The sequence below is a fragment of the Schistocerca cancellata genome, chromosome 5 (assembly GCF_023864275.1).
Source record: "Schistocerca cancellata isolate TAMUIC-IGC-003103 chromosome 5, iqSchCanc2.1, whole genome shotgun sequence".
NCBI classification, from domain to species: domain Eukaryota; kingdom Metazoa; phylum Arthropoda; class Insecta; order Orthoptera; family Acrididae; genus Schistocerca; species Schistocerca cancellata.
This window is the reverse complement of record NC_064630.1, coordinates 531,084,859-531,107,292: the sequence shown is the minus strand read 5'-3', so window position 1 is coordinate 531,107,292 and position 22,434 is coordinate 531,084,859. Positions and strand designations below refer to the sequence as shown.

General features: G+C 39.6%; 1 protein-coding gene across 2 annotated transcripts in view; it reads left to right on the top strand.

The window, feature by feature from the left end:
- The window catches only part of LOC126187683 (pyruvate dehydrogenase phosphatase regulatory subunit, mitochondrial), a 97,684-nt gene that overhangs the window by 33,573 nt on the left and 41,677 nt on the right, over positions 1-22,434 (top strand). For both annotated transcript variants that reach the window (XM_049928918.1, XM_049928919.1), the window contains exons 3-6: positions 2,023-2,186; positions 2,363-2,599; positions 9,538-9,648; positions 12,952-13,121. In XM_049928918.1, coding sequence (XP_049784875.1) covers positions 2,023-2,186; positions 2,363-2,599; positions 9,538-9,648; positions 12,952-13,121 — 682 coding nt within the window. The remainder of the gene's footprint in view (positions 1-2,022; positions 2,187-2,362; positions 2,600-9,537; positions 9,649-12,951; positions 13,122-22,434) is intronic.

Here is a 22,434-nt window from a genome sequence, read left to right as displayed (position 1 = left end):
TGGTTGGGAGATATCAAGTGAATTAAAATACATGCTCGTAATTATGGAAGGCTAAAATAAGTTATTAGTTTCAGATTTTATTTTGTTCTACCTTTCTGACAGTCAAGCGTTAATCGCCTTGCAGAACAATGAAGTTATCTTTGTCGGTTTGTTAAAGAAATTTGACTTGTATTGATCTTTTCTGCTGAGGCAGTCAATTTATTTGAAACAAAGTGTTTAATTCCACACTGTTGCCTAGTTTCAACTGCTCGCTACATTTCAAGTGCATGTTTTCATCGTCTAGCACATATGGCATTATGCCATAATAAAGAACCAAACATGAGATAATGCGGTACTGGTACATCTGAATCTGGACATACGAATGTGCACTTCAAGCCAAATTATGCATTTTAGTAGGGTTCACAAAATTCCCATGCTCTTGGAGTATCCTCTAACGTCTTGTTTCTTTTATGACATAATGTAAGATCTTTTAATGTTTTACACGTACAAACGTACGGGCTTCCTGCGTCATCGTAGCTGAAAAGCGCGGCGACGCCTGTCATCTGGCGCAGCTACTGAAACGAATCTAACAGGTCATGAGAAAATATTCTGAATGGTTGTTTGAAAAGCATTGCTTTCAAATAAAGCAAATTTCCTTTTACACAAGATGAAATCTGTGCACAAATGTCTGATGAATTTCTTAAATCACAGAGCGTTTGACTCTCATTCAAAATTCAAATCTTTGAGAACGACCATTTAGAATATTTTCAAGCCCAGTAGATCAGACATTTATACCGTTGTTAAAAAATTTGCTGGCACATTTCTGTGATGTATCTTGAAGTGTAACACGCGCAAAAAGATCAACATTACATGTGAAAACCTAGCTTCTCTTGCAGCTTATTAATCTTAGAGGCCAATATTATAGGGTACGTGAAAGCTTTTCTTTTCTTGTAGCAACACTATGTATATTAATTTAAACCATTAACCTTTCCTGCTTGTGTGTTCGCGCTACTTAACAGTGATGTTGCTATTGGCTCACAACATCGCGTGTCCTGTGGTCTGAATATCTGCTGTCATCGGCTGGCGAGATCGCTTGACATGAGCTACGATCGGCTTACAAAAGCGCATCACAATCTCGATTGCAATCCTTCGGAAAGTAACATGTTTGGTGGAATTCCAATGTATACTTTCGTAATACAAAAATACGCAGCGTACATGTTGCTGCACATCAGACATCTTTCCAAAACTGGTTTTTCCCCCCTGAGTTTAGTTTTCTAAAGTGTTGCAAAATTCTACGATGGTGTATAAAACCACAACCTTTGAAAGGATTAATAAATTTTACAGTTCCGAGGAAAAGTATACTGTTACTTAACACGGAAAAAGTGTATTTTCGTCCGGGAGAAAGTGTATTTTTAACCGGTAAATCCAGAAAAAATCCGGGAATTTTTTTTCCTTTTCCACATATACACCCTGTTGGCTGAGATGTCCTATGTGATATGATTCAAAAGTAATGAATACAATGCTTATACAATCTTCAGTGTGTTTATTCCATACTTCCACATTATCTGTTGCATAACGTATGTGCCGCATAATGTATAGCTACTATGTGCACTATCCAGTATTTGAGCTTGACAGAATGTAGTGACTTGCAGCAAACTTTACACATAATTTCAAACCTTTATGAAACTTTTTCTTGCTGACAAGCCCTGCAAAATAGTGAAAGGGATGTCATTTATCACTTAATACATTTTTGCAGTTCGTGCAGTAAAACTTTCGCATCAGGCATGCTGTCATGACATTTACATCTATTGCTTCTACAAGAAGCACATATTAATGAAATTACTGTGGTCATAATGGCAGTACACCTACTTTACCATTTTATTAACATTTTTGAGAAATAATTCAATGTAAGTTATTTATTTATTCCTCCATAGACAATATGAATTGTATGGATGCTGTAAGTTACTCATTAGTACATAACAAAATTGACATATGGGAGAATAGAGCTATTTCTTTCTTTACAAAATTAATCTTCTGTTTCAGGCCCTGGGGGATAGAATGTGAGCTTGTATCTCCAGCAGAAGCAAGAGAATTGTGTCCATTTATAGCCATACATGATATTCTTGGAGGGCTGTGGATACCTGGTGATGGTGTTGCAGATTCTTATCAGACTTGTCTGTCACTGATAGAAGCTGCCAAAAAAGGCGGTGTGTTTTTGTACATAGGCAAATTTTTTTAGCAAATGAATAAAATAACATATCCACTTCAAGCTCTCAACCCCATTTGTTAAACTTTACTACTGTCCTATCAAGACACAGTTTTGTGTGAAAATATCTACAATGTGCATGAGACGCTCCAAAAATATTTGTAATTTGTGTTTCAGGAGTCCAAGTATTTGAAGGCTGTTCTGTGAAGAGTGTTCTTAACCAGGATGGAAAGGTTGTTGCTGTTGAAACAAACAGAGGAATGATAGACTGTGATTTCTTTGTGAATGCTGGAGGTTTCTGGGCACGACACATAGGCAAGAAAAGTGAACCATATGTCAAAGTGCCACTTCATGCTTGTGAACATTATTACCTCCATACAAAACCCATCCCCGGCTTAGATCCAATGTTGCCTGGTGAGTAAATCAATGTATTCTGCCTTGTAAAAGTTTTACAATTTTTTATATGAATTATGTCTTAAAATTCAGCAGAACAAGTAAAACAAAAATTTTTTTAGTATTCAGTCAGATATTTTTTCCCTGCATAGATTTTTATTCTGCATGTAGTAAGGTTAGTCAAAGAACCTGTGTACTTTTTGTGTAGTTTGTATTTTGTTGAAAAAAATACTGAAATTTAGTCTCTCTAAAGAGTATATAAAAGTCTTTCATGTTCTCTCTCAGTTCAATGATTTCAAGAGGGAAATTCTCATCTTTATAATTTATAGTTGTGCCAATTACCTTTTACATCAGTTGCATTGTATACTGGTTCCCATTTATCATTCTGTAATGCCTTCTTAAGTTTATCATAATTAAATTATGTTTTATGTATAAATTTATCACTTTTTGTTATATCTACAATCCCTTCATCAGTTTCCGTAGTAAGGGTTCTGTAATCAGATATGTAGTTTTCTGTGATGGTTATGTTTATTTTCTTCTTTGTTATGTTTGCGAGAATGTAATCAATGCATGTCTGTAATTTAAGTAGGCTGCGGGTGCCACATGCGAGTACTAATAGTAATCTTCAAGGGTGTAAAAATAATACTGGTTAGTAAATTTTCAATGTAAACTGGCAGCTTCAGCATTGAAAGATTTAAAATAACACTGGACAATACAGTTGCTATCTGTTTCATTCAACAGTGAATTCTTCCCATATAATGCTTTCCTGTGGATATCAGTGTGGTATTTCTCTTTGGTTCTCATTGTATGACGGTATAGATTAGAGTTTATGGTTAGTGACAAAGCTCTGACTGAGTAAACCACTCTTTTTATATTTGGGATCAGTACTCTATATAAATTACACAGACATGCATTGATCACAAACATGAAAAAGGACAAAGCAAACATAACCAACTTAAGAAAACTACATATCTGATTACAGAACTGATGTAAGAAATGTGGGCTCGACAAAAAGTGATAAATTTATACATAAAAGACAATTTAATTATGATAAATTTAAGACATGGGGAAATGAAAAGTAGTAACCAGTATACAAAACAACAGATGTAAATGAAAATTTGCAGATTACATCTAGAACTTTACTCTGCAAACCACTGTGAATAGCATAGCAAATAGTATGCCCCATTGTACCAGTTATTAAGGTTTCTTGCCATTCCATTCATGTATGGAGCACAGAAAGAATGACTGTTCAAATGCCTCTGTGCATGCTGTAATTAATCTAATCTTGTCCTCACGATGCCTATGGGAGTAACACATAGGGAATTGTAGTATATTCCTGGAGTCATTATTTAAAGCTGGCTCTTGAAAATTTGTAAGTAATTTTCCTCAGGATAATTTATGTCTATCTTCGAGAATCTGCCAGTTCAGTTTCTTCAGTGTCTCTCTGACACTCTCCCATGGGTCAAACAAACCTGTGACCATTCGTGCAGCCTGTCTCTGTATACATTCAGTATTGCCTGTTAGTCCTATTTGGCACAGGTCCCACACAGTTGAGCAGTATTGTAGAATGTGTTACACAAGAGATTTGTAAGCAATCTCCTTTGTAAACTGATTGCATTTTCCCAGTAGTGTATCAATAAACCAAAATCTACCACCTGCTTTACCCATAACAGAGCCTATGTGATCATTCCATTTCACATTCCTACAAAGTGTTACTCTCAGGTGTTTGTATGAGTTTACAGATTCCAGTTGTCATTTACTGATATTGCAGTCATAGAACGACACATTTTTTTCATTTTGTGTAATACACAGTTTTACGTTTCTGACCGTTTAAAACAAGTTGGCAATCTTTGCACCTCTTTGAAATCTTATCAATAACTGACTGAATATTTATGCAGCTTGTTTCAAATAGTACTTCATTATAGATAAGTGCATCATCTGCAAAAAGTCTGAGGTTGCTATTAATATTGTCTGCATGGTCATTAATATACCGGGTGATCAAAAAGTCAGTATAAATTTGAAAATTGAATAAATCACGGAATAATGTAGATAGAGAGGTACAAATTGACACACATGCTTGGAATGACATGGGGTTTTATTAGAACCAAAAAAATACAAATGTTCAAAAAATGTCCGACAGATGGCGCTTCATCTGATCAGAATAGCAATAATTAGCATAACAAAGTAAGACAAAGCAAAGATGATGTTTTTTACAGGAAATGCTCAATATGTCCACTATCATTCCTCAACAATAGCTGTAGTCGAGGAATAATGTTGTGAACAGCACTGTAAAGCATGACCGGAGTTATGGTGAGGCATTGGTGTCGGATGTTGTCTTTCAGCATCCCTAGAGATGTCGCCCGATCACGATACACTTGCAACTTCAGGTAACCCCAAAGCCAATAATCGCATGGACTGAGGTCTGGGGACCTGGGAGGCCAAGCATGACGAAAGTGGTGGCTGAGCCACGATCATCACCAAACGACGCGCATCTGACGGACATTTTGTGAACTTTTTTTTTGTTCTAATAAAACTCCATGTCATTCCAAGCATGTGTGTCAATTTTGACCTATCTATCTACATTATTCTGTGGTGTATTAAGCTTTCTAATTTATACTGACTTTTTGATCACCCGGTATATCATGAACAGCAAGGCTCCCAACACACTTCCCTGTGGCACACCTGAAGTTACTTGTACATTTGACGACAACTCTTAACCCAATATAATATTCTGTATCCTTCCTACCAAAAACTCATCAATCCAGTCACAAATTTTGCTCAATGTCTCATATGATCATACTTTTGATAATAAGTGTGGATGTGTTATTGAGTTGAATGCTTTTCAGAAATCAAGAAATACCGCATCTCCCTTAGAGTCCTGATCCAAAGGTTTCGGTATTTGAAGTGAAATGAGTGTCAGCTGGGTTCTGCATGATTGATGTTTTTGGAATTGATGCTGGATGCTGGTTGGGCATGGAGGAGGTCATTTTGTATGAGATATCTCATTATGTTTGAGCTCAGGACATGTTCTAAGATTCTACAAAAAATCGATGTCAAGAACATTAGACAATTATTTTTAATGAAATACAAACTGCAGTACTCAAAAAGTACACAGAGCCATAGAGAATTCCCTGACCTCTTGAAAATCACTGTCTTTCTACCAGTGTACAAGAAGGGAATAAAAACTGACACAAAAAACTACAGCCAGTATCATTAACATCAAAACTTGGTCAATTGCTAGAGAAGTAATATTAAAACAAGTTGAGGCGTATTTCATCAGATATAAGTTATTCAACAATCTACAGCATGGTCTGAGAAAAGGAATATCTGCTGTAACAGCAGTACCAACTTTTAAACGTGAAGTGCTAAACAAGCTGGATAAAGGAAACAAGGTACAGTTCACTGAACCCATTTGTACTGCCATGTGGAGCATATCCAGGTGGGCAGTGCATGATCACTTTTGGGAGATTTACTTCCACATCACAAGAGTTCATTCATCATTGCTCTCTAACCAGCTGTGATGCCACAGGCATACCAGAATTTTTGACAACAGTACTATTCACCTCAATCTACTACCCAAACTGCCATCCTTGAGCAACTGGCTACATGGTTTGCTACTGCCAAGTGGATTCTCTTCAGCCATGGCATTTGTGATGAACAGCAAATGTGCCAAGTTATTTATGATCAATGATTAGGCACCAAGACACTGTCTCAAATCTGGAGACACCTTCAGATATTATCGGTGCCACACTTACGTTGAACCACATCCTATGGACACTGTGGATTGTAAAGTTATCTCTTCAGTTACAACTAGCAATGATATTGTATGAGAGCGAATCATTAGAAAAGAAACTAATTTTGGCAGACTTCTCACTATGCACAACATCAAAAATGTATTACTTCATCAGACAACAATTAATTAAATTAATCACTGCTGCAGATAGAAGTTCACAAATACCTTTTTACAAAAGTTTTTGATGTGACACTGCTTGGTCCATCATATCCTGCAGAGAGGGAATATATAATGAACTGATGATGTTGCTTGCTTCTCTGCGGCCAGTGGGAGTAATGCCTTCTATCAGATTACCTTTGAAACTGTACTGAAGGTGATCATTGATGCTTCTACCAACTGAGGTGAAATAGTCGATATTCACCATTTCATAACAGTGACATTTGTCTCCCACTATGATTAACGGTGAAAGCCCTCTAGCGTTTGTCACTCAATACTCTAAAACTATTAATTACATTTCGTACATCAACCCCTAGGTTATTCACAGTAATTGATGAAGACAGCAGTAAGTTCACTATTTTTATCTTCTTGTAGAATAGTTATAATTTATATGTAACAAATACAGTGTTATTCCTGACCCAGATACTTTTATTTGTGTGATTCACAAATTTAGTTTTTGTAGGACATAACAGCCAGCAGCCTGAAATGGAACTTTGTTTGCTACACCATAAATAAGGTTCTAACATGCTCTTAAGGCTACTGTTGTCACCATCGAAAATAAGATCAGTAGTATTTGAGGTCTGTCCAGTAATTGGATCAGTTCCTTCCCAAGAAATCATAAGCAAGCAGTCTGCATGAAGCGCGCAAATATCAACTTAAACTCTTATTTCTGAACACTTGTCAAAATACAGACTAGTTGTTGTGGGTTGGCAGGAGAGCCAACACCGTGTTACTAGAGGAAGCTGAAAGGCACGCGTTTTAGCTCACGCAGGCTGGCGTGAGGTCTGGAACAGGTCAAGGAAATTAGAATTTAGAAAAGACGGACGTAGCTGGTGGAATACTTAACTTTAATCCATAAATGGTGAACGTCGCTCTGGACGGTACATTATGCACAGTATCAATAGTAACTGGTAATGGCGCCTTGCTAGGTCGTAGCAAATGACGTAGCTGAAGGCTATGCTAACTATCGTCTCAGCAAATGAGAGCGTATTTTGTCAGTGAACCATCGCTAGCAAAGTCGGTTGTACAACTGGGGCGAGTGCTAGTAAGTCTCTCTAGACCTGTCGTGTGGCGGCGCTCTGTCTGCAATCACTGATAGTGGCGACACGCGGGTCCGACATATACTAACGGACCACGGCCGATTTAAAGGCTACCACTTAGCAAGTGTGGTGTCTGGCAGTGACACCACACTAGTAATGGTGCCCCTTCTCTTAAAAATGATCCAAGCTTAAATGTGGATGCTTGTAAAATGAACACATTTGCAGATGATATCACTATTCTATTAAAAGGGGGAAGTATGAAGGAATTATAGCAATCGGTAAACACTGACACAAAACAAATTAGCAACTGGGTACATTCTATTTGTCTCTGTCAATAATGAACCAATGGGTAACAGTACGGAAACCAAATTCTTATGTCAATGGCTGCAAAGCAATTTATAACGGTTGATCAAAATGTTTCCATTGAAGGCCTTACAGTCCAAAATCATTATGATTGTGAGCATTGAGGCAATGGTCTCACTGATGCACTAGGATGAAGATTCCTGTTTAGTAAAACACTGTCCTGCTGCATGAAGAAGCCTGTAACTGCGGCACATCTTTGTCCCGTAGGAATCGTCAATCCTTCAAAGTCTTTTTTAAAGGACAGAAGGTGTGAAATTTTATGGGAAGAGATCAGGACTATAGTGCAGCTACTCAAGTGTCTAACACATGAGTTTATTTGTAGTAGATGAGACTGGCCTCCCAGATCGGCTGATGTCTTGTGTCGAATTGCGCCCAGCATGGAACTTGGTGCACCATTCCACAATGATGGTTTTCAACAGACATGCTTTCTTCATTGTCGGATGGATGTCTACCACTGTCATTTGGTAGCCAAGAAAAGAATAACAGCATGTTGGTCCTGTTTTGAATGCATTTGGTAATAACGTCACCATAGTTCACATTTCTGCATTTACCACAAACACATTGGAAAGACACAAATTCCACACTAATACCTTGCCTGTGTGTTGGTGCTTATATACCCACATCAGAGTCATGTTACATTGCATATAGGCTGCAGCAATGACCTTAAACAGAAACTGCTTGATTGCCATATTATAAAATGGAATAAACACACTATACCTTAACAGAAAACTGAGCAAGAATGCTACCTTCTTTGCTCACTAAAAACCTGCTGTAGTGAGAAAACAATAACAAACACATGTAATGCCTGCTTTCATTCTTGTCTTAAATATGGGGTTACTTTATGGGGAGACTCTAAAGCAGCTATCAGCACTTTCAAACTGTAAAAAAGGGCAATTAGAATAACATTTGAATGCAAACCTAGAGACTCCTGTACCACTCTATTCAAAATCTCTGGTATTTCTCCTTTACCATGTATCTATATCTTGAAAACCCTTACATTCTTTAAAATAAATATAATATGTAAGGACTGCAGATTATGTTGCTTTGGAGAGATGCTGTAAACATGTTAAAGGGGCAGATAAACTGCATTGCTGAAGAACTATTTTCCATCTTGTTAATAAGATGAATGTGAACACTCTTCAAAGGAAATAATATAATGCTATGCGTGTTCCACTATGCATGAAAAAATATAGTTGGGGACTGTGGAAATCTGTAATAAATTATTAAACACAATTGTAATAGTTAATATGATAGTTTCAAACTAAATATGAAAGAACTGGCAGTTTTATCTGGTTATGTTTCTGTGTATGTTGCTTGTATATTATACGAAATAGCCTATATGGTAAAATTTTCAGTGAGCAATCTGAAAATCTCATAAATTGTAAAGGAATGTTGAGTTTGTATCTTTTCCATGTGTTACCTAGAAAGGGACAAACCTGTAATGATGTCCATCTAAACCTCCCTGTTTAGTAACAAACTCCTCCTCAGCAGAATTTCAAGATTTGAATAAAATTACTCTTGTGTGTCAGACGTCTTGGAGTTGCTTACACAAGTTAGTGTAACTGAGTGTTCTGCCTTGGACTTTGTTAACTTTATTACCTTTTCAGTGGTCCGAGACTTAGATGGCCACATTTATCTCAGAGAAAATGATGGAAGGCTGCTTGCAGGTGGTTTTGAGCCAGTAGCCAAACCAGCATTTGAAGATGGAATTATTCCTGGTAAATATAATTCACAATAATTCAATTTCATTTTTTTAAATGCCAATGATAAAGCGTTATGTTCTTACCTACTGTGTGTACAAAAATTCAACAAAATAAAACTGTGCCACACTAGATATTGAAGCTGTCTTCTCTTCCTTTTTATAGGCAGTAATCCTATCAACTTATTCCAGCTCATTTTATGATCTGATAAGTGAATGAAAATGTTTGTTTGTCAGTACCTCTCTCCCATCTTCCAAAATATACAGAGTACCTTATGCATAGCTCACTGGACTAGCAATGCTAAGGCTTATTAACGTCATACAAAACATAAGCATCAGTAATTTGAAACCTCAGTTAAAGATAATAATTTCAAAGTAGAATTTGTTAATAACAGCCATACTGCTTCTCTCCTACGTTGAGCAGCTGTGAATTGTAACAGTAGCAAATTAAATTTTTGCTGGTCTCAGATGTTTAAATATACCTCAGCTTTAGGATATGTTTTTAAACACAGAGACTTAAGCAAAGAACATAGACAAATAGCACCTTATTGAATGGTAACATATACAAAACTTCTTTATGTAGCTAGCTACTGGAAATTTTATTAATTTAGGTAACCAAAAAATGGCTGTTGGAACAATTACATTAATATAACTAAGGAGCAGCACCTCCTTTCAAAGTAGCAGCTGTCTTAACACATTAGTGCCCATTGTCCTTGATTGAGGACAGTCCATTTTCCAGTCATTATTGCAATGTATGCTACTCCAAACAAACAATGGGTTTTTGTTGTAAAGTAAGCTTTCCATCAACAATGGCTACCATTGTTATCTGTCTACTACAATTATTCATTGAAAACTGTTAACAGAATTGGAGTGTTTTTGCAGATCTGCTGGTTATTTCTATTTTTATTTTTGTGGCTGCATCTAAGGTAAGGATCAATGTCATTTTCTGGCTGCTGCATAATTGAGTGCTGTGATATTGTTTGGTACTTAGGAAAGTGAAACTAGTTTATTACGTTTTGAGTCCCAGTGTATGAAAAGTTGCTGTTCTTGTTTAAGGGCATGGGATGTTTCCATGATAAATGTTATGTTTTTCAGTCTTTTCAGATTTATTTGCCATGATTTTAAAAGTGTTGAAGAGGCAGTAGAATACTTATTTCCTGAAGTAATAGAAGCAGACTTAGTAGCTCTACCTCCAGATGTAAATGACCAGACTGGCAAGGAAAATATTGAAGATGACTTGTTAGGAAATATGTATCCAAGTGATGTTGCAGGTACCACTGAAAATTACAGGAGAAAGATGATGAAGACATTCCTCATGTCTCTTCTACAAGAGCCCATAAAGAGGAAGTTTAATGGTGTTATCAGGTTCTGAAATATTCATGTCCTGACTTAGGGAAGAAAGCTTCTTGTCTGTTGGATGAACTGAAAGAAAAGTTGTAGTGTCTCACTCCCGTGAAGGTTTCTGAAGAACCCTTTTCAGACCAAGTTGCAAGCATTATTGTAGAGGAATCTGAAAAACACACTAGGAAGTTTAAAAATAAAATAAATTTTTCAGTTTTACCTGATGAAATTTGTTTATTTGTTAGGTTCTTGAACTTTACTGGCTGTCATAAATTGTCCAGTGAAAGAGATTATTGGTCTGAGAGTGGCGATCTCAGTGTTAAAATAGTGAAAGATGCAATGAGTTGTAACAGGTCTTGAACTGAAATAACAGGTCTTGAACTGAAATCTGTAATACATTTCAATGATAGTAAAAAGGCCAATGAAAACAAGATCGACAAATCTCTCAAAATAAAACAATTATCAGAGGCTATGATTAAAAAAATTATCAAAAATGAGGAGTATTTCAGGAAAATATGGCAGTTGATGAAATTTGAGATACTATGGGCATCATTTTATCAGACTGAAACCCATGTGCTTTGGGTATAAACTGTGGGCCATGTATGATACTGATAGCTATTGTTACAATTCCTTACTGTATTATGGGAAGGACCAGAATGATGACAATGCAAATCTACCACTGGGTTCCAAAGTAGTATTGAAAATATTGTTCATTATTGATGAGCCAAACAGTTACAAAGTATTTTTTGACAATTACTTTATGGTACTAGTCATGACCTGCTTCTCCAACTGAAGGAACTGGGATTCCTTGCAAGTGGAACTACAAGAGAAAGCAGAACAAGGCAGTGCCCTCTATCACCAGAAAGTGTTATAAAAAAGAAAGAAAGGGGATATTTTGAGTTCAGATTTGACAGAGAGAAGGAAGTTTTGACCATAAAGTGGAATAACAACAAGTGTGTTATACTAGCAACTAATTTCAACACTGTGATTCCACTGACAAAGTCCAATGGTGGAATTCATTCAAAAAAGAAATGTCAGTGTTCCCTTGTCATTTTTCCTAGGAAGCAGTTTAATAACAAAACAATTGCCAAGCACCCAGCATCCTCAAATGAGAACAGTCAATAATTTTCACATTTGTGCTACAAGAGAACAAAATTTCTTCATATTTCCATAAACCAGATTGGCAGGACACAGTTTTCCAAAAATACAGTATATATGTTAACTAAAAATAAATTGGGAACTAATGCTTTTATAATTTAATTGAATAAGTTTAGCTGACAGGACGCTGAATTGCATCAAGCAGTTAGTGACACTATCTTGTTAGCGTAGTATAATTCCTAAGTTTTTAAGTTTTGCTTTCTTTTCTCCATGTACATCTTGGCTTGTCCCAAATCAGTGGAAGTTCTTCTTCTTGATGGAGCTATAGAGTATGATGAATGAATGAACATACAACCAATTAATTGCTCCATAACAATTTCTTTAGCTTTAGCTTTGGCACCAGCATGTGTAGTAACCAAGTAATACATAAAATCGATCCAAGAAGCTCAAATATGGCTTTATTCATAAACCTCTGAACAATAATGGAAATAAACCTCTTGCGAATCCACATATAACAAGACAAAAGAATCATACAGAAGGTGCAACATAAGTGATACACAGAACAACAACTGATGCCCACTACACTTGGTGAGCCGGCCGCGGTGGTCTTGCGGTTCTAGGCGCTACAGTCCGGAAGCGCAGGACTGCTACGGTCGCAGGTTCGAATCCTGCCGGGGGCATGGATGTGTGTGATGTCCTTAGGTTAGTTAGGTTTAAGTAGTTCTAAGTTCTAGGGGACTGATGACCTAAGATGTTAAGTCCCATAGTGCTCAGAGCCATTTGAACCATTTGAACACTTGGTGAACTCACACTCACATGCACTAGTATCAGCATACGGTAGCATGTTTCTGCTCACACTAAAACTTTCTTTACTGTGTGACAGATTCCCCTTCAGAACGCTTGCTGCCAGAAGACTGGGATCACTTTCATGTCTTGCTGGAACAACTACTTCTCAGAGTGCCGTCACTGGGAGATGCTGTCCTTGAGAGGCTGTGTAATGGTCCGGAGGCATTCTCACCAGACTGCAAATGGATTGTTGGAGAAGCACCAGAGGTTAGATGTCATATCTTTAGTAGTAGTGATTGCGTCTGTTTCACTGTAACAACTGTACAATTTAACCATGAAATTTATGTTTTAAAATACAAAAAAAATGTTTATAGAAAACCCACAGATGCTATAATGGATGCAACTGAACTTGATACAATAAAATGTTCAATATCCATTTGAAGCTCAATATTTTACCACATGAAAGTATTACTTAAGGATAGCACTGTCGATGAAAAGTGCCGTAATATACAATGAAGAGCCAAAGAAACTGGTACACCTGCCTAATATTGTGTAGGGCCCCCAAGAGCATGCAGAAGTGCTGCAACACGACATGGCATGGACTCGACTAATGTCTGAAGTAGTGCTGGAGGGAAGTGTCACCTTGAATCATGCAGGGCTGTTCATAAATCCATAAGAGTATGAGGGGTTGGAGATCTCTTCTGGACAGCATGTTGCAAGACATCCCAGATACACCCAGTAATGTAGGTGTCTGGAGAGTTAGGTGGTCAGCAGAAGTGTTTAAGCTCAGAAGAGTGTTCCTGGAGCCACTCTGTAGCAATTCTGGACGTTTGGGGTGTCGAATTGTCATGCTGTACATGATGGGATGCAGGTGATCAGACAGAATGTGTACATAAGTGTCACCTGTCAAGAGCCGTATCTAGATGTATCAGGGGTTCCATATCACTTCAACTGCACATGTCCCTCATCATTACAGAGCCTCCACCAGCTTGGACAGTCCCCTGTTGACATCTACATCTACATCTACATCTACATTTATACTCCGCAAGCCACCCAACGGTGTGTGGCGGAGGGCACTTTACGTGCCACTGTCATTATCTCCCTTTCCTGTTCCAGTCGCGTATGGTTCGCGGGAAGAACGACTGTCTGAAAGCCTCTGTGCGCGCTCTAATCTCTCTAATTTTACATTCGTGATCTCCTCGGGAGGTATAAGTAGGGGGAAGCAATATATTCGATACCTCATCCAGAAACGCACCCTCTTGAAACCTGGTGAGCAAGCTACACCGCGATGCAGAGCGCCTCTCTTGCAGAGTCTGCCACTTGAGTTTGTTAAACATCTCCGTAACGCTATCACGGTTACCAAATAACCCTGTGACGAAACGCGCCGCTCTTCTTTGGATCTTCTCTATCTCCTCCGTCAACCCGATCTGGTACGGATCCCACACTGATGAGCAATACTCAAGTATAGGTCGAACGAGTGTTTTGTAAGCCACCTCCTTTGTTGATGGACTACATTTTCTAAGGACTCTCCCAATGAATCTCAACCTGGTACCCGCCTTACCAACAATTAATTTTATATGATCATTCCACTTCAAATCGTTCCGCACGCATACTCCCAGATATTTTACAGAAGTAACTGCTACCAGTGTTTGTTCCGCTATCATATAATCATACAATAAAGGATCCTTCTTTCTATGTATTCGCAATACATTACATTTGTCTATGTTAAGGGTCAGTTGCCACTCCCTGCACCAAGTGCCTATCCGCTGCAGATCTTCCTGCATTTCGCTACAATTTTCTAATGCTGCAACTTCTCTGTATACTACAGCATCATCCGCGAAAAGCCGCATGGAACTTCCGACACTATCTACTAGGTCATTTATATATATAGTGAAAAGCAATGGTCCCATAACACTCCCCTGTGGCACGCCAGAGGTTACTTTAACGTCTGTAGATGTCTCTCCATTGAGAACAACATGCTGTGTTCTGTTTGCTAAAAACTCTTCAATCCAGCCACACAGCTGGTCTGATATTCCGTAGGCTCTTACTTTGTTTATCAGACGACAGTGCGGAACTGTATCGAACGCCTTCCGGAAGTCAAGGAAAATGGCATCTACCTGGGAGCCTGTATCTAATATTTTCTGGGTTTCATGAACAAATAATGCGAGTTGGGTTTCACACGATCGCTGTTTCCGGAATCCATGTTGATTCCTACATAGTAGATTCTGAGTTTCCAAAAACGACATGATACTCAAGCAAAAGACATGTTCTAAAATTCTACAACAGATCGACGTCAGAGAGATAGGTCTATAGTTTTGCGCATCTGCTCGACGACCCTTCTTGAAGACTGGGACTACCTGTGCTCTTTTCCAATCATTTGGAACCTTCTGTTCCGCTAGAGACTTGCGGTACACGGCTGTTAGAAGGGGGGCAAGTTCTTTCGCGTACTCTGTGTAGAATCGAATTGGTATCCCGTCAGGTCCAGTGGACTTTCCTCTGTTGAGTGATTCCAGTTGCTTTTCTATTCCTTGGACACTTATTTCAATGTCAGCCATTTTTTCGTTGGTGCGAGGATTTAGAGAAGGAACTGCAGTGCGGTCTTCCTCTGTGAAACAGCTTTGGAAAAAGGTGTTTAGTATTTCAGCTTTACGCTTGTCATCCTCTGTTTCAATGCCATCATCATCCCAGAGTGTCTGGACATGATGTTTCGAGCCACTTACTGATTTAACGTAAGACCAGAACTTCCTAGGATTTTCTGTCAAGTCGGTACCTAGTATTTTACTTTCGAATTCACTGAACGCTTCACGCATAGCCCTCCTTACGCAAACTTTGACATCGTTTAGCTTCTGTTTGTCTGAGAGGTTTTGGCTTCGTTTAAACTTGGAGTGAAGCTCTCTTTGCTTTCGCAGTAGTTTCCTAACTTTGTTGTTGTACCACGGTGGGTTTTTCCCGTCCCTCACAGTTTTGCTCGGCACGTACCTGTCTAAAACGCATTTAACGGTTGCCTTGAACTTTTTCCATAAACACTCAACATTGTCAGTGTCGGAACAGAAATTTTCGTTTTGATCTGTTAGGTAGTCTGAAATCTGCCTTCTATTACTCTTGCTAAACAGATAAACCTTCCTCCCTTTTTTTATATTCCTATTAACTTCCATATTCAGGGATGCTGCAACGGCCTTATGATCACTGATTCCCTGTTCTGCACTTACAGAGTCGAAAAGTTCGGGTCTGTTTGTTATCAGTAGGTCCAAGATGTTATCTCCACGAGTCGGTTCTCTGTTTAATTGCTCGAGGTAATTTTCGGATAGTGCAGTCAGTATAATGTCACTCGATGCTCTGTCCCTACCACCCGTCCTAAACATCTGAGTGTCCCAGTCTATATCTGGTAAATTGAAATCTCCACCTAAGACCATAACATGCTGAGAAAATTTATGTGAAATGTATTCCAAATTTTCTCTCAGTTGTTCTGCCACTATTGCTGCTGAGTCGGGGGGTCGGTAAAAGGAGCCAATTATTAACCTTGCTCGGTTGTTGAGTGTAACCTCCACCCATAATAATTCACAGGAACTATCCACTTCTACTTCACTACAGGATAAACTACTACTAACAGCGACGAACACTCCGCCACCGGTTGCATGCAATCTATCCTTTCTAAACACCGTCTGTGCCTTTGTAAAAATTTCGGCAGAATTTATCTCTGGCTTCAGCCAGCTTTCTGTACCTATAACGATTTCAGCTTCGGTGCTTTCTATCAGCGCTTGAAGTTCCGGTACTTTACCAACGCAGCTTCGACAGTTTACAATTACAATACCGATTGCTGCTTGGTCCCCGCATGTCCTGACTTTGCCCCGCACCCGTTGAGGCTGTTGCCCTTTCTGCACTTGCCCGAGGCCATGTAACCTAAAAAACCGCCCAGCCCACGCCACACAACCCCTGCTACCCGTGTAGCCGCTTGTTGCGTGTAGTGGACTCCTGACCTATCCAGCGGAACCCGAAACCCCACCACCCTATGGCGCAAGTCGAGGAATCTGCAGCCCACATGGTCGCAGAACCGTCTCAACCTCTGATTCAGACCCTCCACTCGGCTCTGTACCAAAGGTCCGCAGTCAGTCCTGTCGACGATGCTGCAGATGGTGAGCTCTGCTTTCATCCCGCTAGCGAGACTGGCAGTCTTCACCAAATCAGATAGCCGCCGGAAGCCAGAGAGGATTTCCTCCGATCCATAGCGACACACATCATTGGTGCCGACATGAGCGACCACCTGCAGATGGGTGCACCCTGTACCCTTCATGGCATCCGGAAGGACCCTTTCCACATCTGGAATGACTCCCCCCGGTATGCACACGGAGTGCACTTTGGTTTTCTTCCCCTCCCTTGCTGCCATATCCCTAAGGGGCCCCATTACGCGCCTGACGTTGGAGCTCCCAACTACCAGTAAGCCCACCCTCTGCGACTGCCCGGATCTTGCAGACTGAGGGGCAACCTCTGGAACAGGACAAGCAGCCATGTCAGGCTGAAGATCAGTATCAGCCTGAGACAGAGCCTGAAACCGGTTCGTCAGACAAACTGGAGAGGCCTTCCGTTCAGCCCTCCGGAATGTCTTTCGCCCCCTGCCACACCTTGAGACGACCTCCCACTCTACCACAGGTGAGGGATCAGCCTCAATGCGGGCAGTATCCCGGGCAACCACAGTCTTAGTCCGATCGGGGGATGCGTGGGACGAGCTGGCCGTCCCCGACAAACCCCCATCCGGACCCCCACAGTGATGCCCATTGGCAACAGCCTCAAGCTGTGTGACCGAAGCCAACACTGCCTGAAGCTGGGAGCGAAGGGATGCCAACTCAGCCTGCATCCGAACACAGCAGTTGCAGTCCCTATCCATGCAGAGTTCACAGATACATGACGTTTTCTCCATACCCATGCATGTCTATCTGCTCGATACAATTTGAAACACGACTCGTCGTACTAGGCAACATGTTTCCAGTGAACAACAGTCCAATGTCAGTGTTGATGGGCCGGCAACATGTTTCCAGTGAACAACAGTCCAATGTCAGTGTTGATGGGCGCAGGTGAGGTGTAAAGCTTTGTTTTGTGCAGTCATCCTGGGTACAGAAATTGGCCCTTGGCTTTGAAATCCCATATTAATCATGGTTTACTGAATGGTTCGCACTGCAGCAATTTGCAGAATGGGCAGACTTCTGTCACATTAAATGATTCTCTTTAGTTGTCATTGGTCCTGTTCTTGCAGGATCTTTTTCCAGGTGCAGCAATGTCAGAGATTTGATGTTTTACCGGATTCCTGATATTCATGGTGCACTCGTGAAATTGTTGTATGAGAAAATCGCCACTTCATTGCTATCTTGGAGATGCTGTGTCCCATTGCTCATGTGCAGATTATAACACCACATTCAAACTCACTTAAATCTAGATAACTTGCCATTGTAGCAACAGTAACTGATCTAACAACTGCGCTAGACACTTGTTGTCTTATATAGGCATTGCTGACTACATTGCCATATTCTGCCTGTTTACGTATCTCTGTATTTGAGTTTCTTCGGCGCTTCAGCGTATAAGATATGTGCCTGGTGGATGGATGAGTTGTTTGTATAGTATAGTGGAAAATAATTTCAGGGATGTAGTCCTTTACTAATTGCCAACAAAATTTTATTTAATATAAATACAGAAAACTGCAACCACTCACTTTTTTGACCTAATTATTTATTCCATAAAGCAGTCTGGCTCATCTTTAGATAGTGCATGGGAGCTTACATGACAATTTCAAAGTGTAATGCTGGGTGCTGGCTTGTGACAATACCCAATATTACACTTTTAAATAGATATTTAACATCCTGTGCATCATCTGAAGATAAGCCAGAAAAGGCTCAAAAACCAATTTATGGAATAAATAACTATTTCAAAAAAGTGACTTGTTGCAGTTTTCTGTATTTACTTTGAATGAACAGTTTCGGGTTCTAAAACATCCATAACGGATAAGCTTAACATTTTATTTACAAGTAGATATCAGTGCTTGATAAACACAAAAAAGCAATATTTTACTATGTGCTCAGGAGAGATTTACCGTATTTACTCGAATCTAAGCCGCACTTTTTTTCCGATTTTTGAAATCCAAAAAACCGCCTGCGGCTTAGAATCGAGTGCAAAGTAAGAGGAAGTTCCGAAAAATTTTGGTAGGTGCCGCCACAACTAACTTTTGCCGTCGAATATATGTAGCACTACACAGGCATGGTTTGCAGTCACAAAGATAAATACTGGCGCCAAAACCTCTGCGCCAGTAAATAAATTAAAAAAAAGGTGGAAAATGAGCTTTTTTTCTCCGCCCCGAGTTTCAACCACTGCGTTTTCATACATTATCCAACGAAGTAAATACAAATTCCATATTGTTCATCTTCGAATGTAGCAGCATTTCGATGTACTACGAAAATCCGACTGGCAAGACTGTTCGGGATGTTTGTCAATATGGCCAACTCTACATTCTGAATTTTTTCCTACCTGTGAGAAGATATGGTTGCTACTTGCTAATAGTAACTTTTATGAATTGTGAATCACCTGCAGTATTCTCTTCACCAAAAGAATGATACGAATATAAACATTTTGCCATGTATTGTTTCGTGTTTGCTGCTATCTCATTTAAATCCTGTGTGCCTAATAAACTACGAAACTAGATGAGACAACAGCAAACACAGAAGAATGTACATATCATGTCATGTTCATATTCATATTATTCTTATGCCTAATAGTGATACAGTCAGAAATAAAGCACGGCAACTGACTAGATTTTTAAATCTAAGATGACTAATTTCTGTGCAAAATGTTATGTACTAAAGAGGCATGTGCAAAGATTTTCAAACGGAGAAAAATTTTCGCTAAACTCTCGTTCAGAACATCACCTATCATACACAGTCTACTATTTGGTTCTTGTTGATCCTCTTCTTTTTTTAAAAAAAAGAAAAAAGCGGCTGTAGCACGCACAAAAGCGGCAAGGCATGCCGCGAGCGGCGACAGGCCGTAAACACTCATTATCAGAATGCGGCAAACAATGCATGACACAGTACAGTAACGTGTTTTCAGCTTAGAGTGACGTAAACACTTATAACAAAGAGAACAACAGTTATAACATCAAAGAAAAATAAGCAATCAATTCAAACCAGATGAAGCACGTGAAAAAGGAAGGGTACCGGTACCCGTATAAATATGGACGGAGCACCTGACGCATAGCAATGTCTACCTGGTAAAGCTTAACTGCTAAACTTACGACTCAAACCACACTACTGTAGCTGTATCGTCATTCATTCGACCTAAATTGTGTCTCATATTACAATGGACCAACTTTGTTTCTCCCCTTGAATTTCGAGTCTCAAATTTCAGGTGCGGCTTAGATTCGGGAAAATTTTTTTTCCTAGATTTCGAGTCTCATTTTTCAGGTGCGGCTTAGATTCGAGTAAATACGGTAATATTGGTAACTGGAGACAAATAAATGAATATGTGAATAATATAAATAGTAAGATTGCTGGATATGACAGGTGTCTTGGTTGCTTTATGGAAGAACATCTTCATTAATGAAAAGAGAACAAACAATATCAGCATTCAGAAAAACTACCAGTCACATATCTTGTTGGTTAATTTAATTTCAGATTATTGTCACCCAGTGCAAGCTTGGATAGTTAAAAAAAAATTCTGTGTGTTCCCTACATTTTCCTGCCCTTGATTTCATATATTGCTTTCTGACATTAACACCAATTCATTACTCCTGTGTCAAAGTAACTTGTGCTACAAAGAGAAAGCTCTATCTAATTCAGAGGACAAACTGTAGTCAAGAGTTTAAACTCCATTACAACCATTAGCAAAATTGATCAGTGTGTTATTAAAAATATGAAACTGGAGCACTAAGCTCATAAAATAAAACACTTTAAGAATAAGATGAAAACAATGTGGAACTTAATTGAACAAAAAAATTGGCAAGGTGAGAGCAGAACTCTCACATTGAGGGCTCCAGGGAAACATTCCACGTGGGAAAAATATACCTAGAAACAAAGATGATGTAACTTATCAAACGAAAGCACTGGCATGTTGATAGACACACAAACAAACACAAACATACACACAAAATTCAAGCTTTCGCAACCAACGGTTGCTTCATCAGGAAAGAGGGAAGGAGAGGGAAAGACGAAAGGATGTGGGTTTTAAGGGAGAGGGTAAGGAGTCATTCCAATCCCGGGAGTGGAAAGACTTACCTTAGGGGGAAAAAAGGACAGGTATACACTTGCACACACACACATATCCATCCGCACGTACACAGACACAAGCAGACAAAATGGCCAGTCATGGATTTGAGCATGAGTTTGAATGCGAGTTCAGTGTGCTAAGCACTGTGCCAGCTGGCACGGTTCCATGTTTTAAGTCACTGAGCTCTCCTGACCAACCCATTCTGCTGTTACTGCTTCCCTACTGACAACACAATACTCCCTGCCTCCATTATACTGGTGGGTCCACCTCTCATGAAATCTAGTGGTCAGTTCCGCATTGCATAGAATTGTCGGAATGCTTTTGATCAGATAGTACGAGGGGCATTCAGTAAGTAATGTAACACCTCTTTTTCTGAAAACAGGTTGGTTTTACTCAGGATTCCAATACACCATATTACTCTCCACTCTCTTGGCAACAAAATCTTATTTTTCAACATAATCTCCATTCACTGCAAGAGCCGCCTAATGCCACCTTATGGGGAGGACCTGTACGCCTGCATGGTATCACTCTACTGGTCAGTGTTGGAGCCAACATCTTGCTGTGCATCAATAACCTCCTCATCATCCCCATACTGCATTGCTTGGAGTGCATCCTTCATTGGGCCAAAAAGGTGGAAGTTGGAAGGTATGAAATCAAGTCTGTAGGGTGGGTGAGGGAGAACAGTCCATCAAGTTTTGTGAGCTCCTCTCATATTGCACAGACTTGTGTGAGGCCTTGTGTTGTAATGCGGAAGAGTAGTTGTTTCTTCAATTTCCAGAGGGTAGTACAAACACTTCAGAGATGATTGCTGCACCATGGAGGACATCAAATAGAATAACCCCTTCAGAGTCCCAGAAGACTGTCGGCATGGCTTCATTGGCTGAGGGTGTGGTTTTGAACTTTTTCTTTGGAGAAGAGGTGGTGTGGGGTCACTCCACAGATTGCTATTTTGTTTCCAGTTCTTTGCCTGTGATGATGATCAACAAAATATGGTAATGATCAGCCTTGTAATGTGCAAGCAATTCCGCACAAATGGTCCTTCATTGTTATTTGTGGTCTTCCCTTAGGCAGCGAGCAGTCTAGTGAGCACACACTTTTGAGTACCTCAATTGGTATATGAGTGTATCAGCACTACCACGCTTTCAACAAAGACGTCCAGTTGTGTGTGCAGTGAGGTGCTTGATTGCCATCCATCGATCACCTCAAATGAGTGTGTCCTCACATTCCAACATTGCAGGAGTCACAGCTGTGTGTGGCTGGCCAGTGTGCAGGAGATTGGACAGGTTTGTGTGATCTTGTTGCGGTGATGACAGATGCCTCACCCAGTGACTCACAA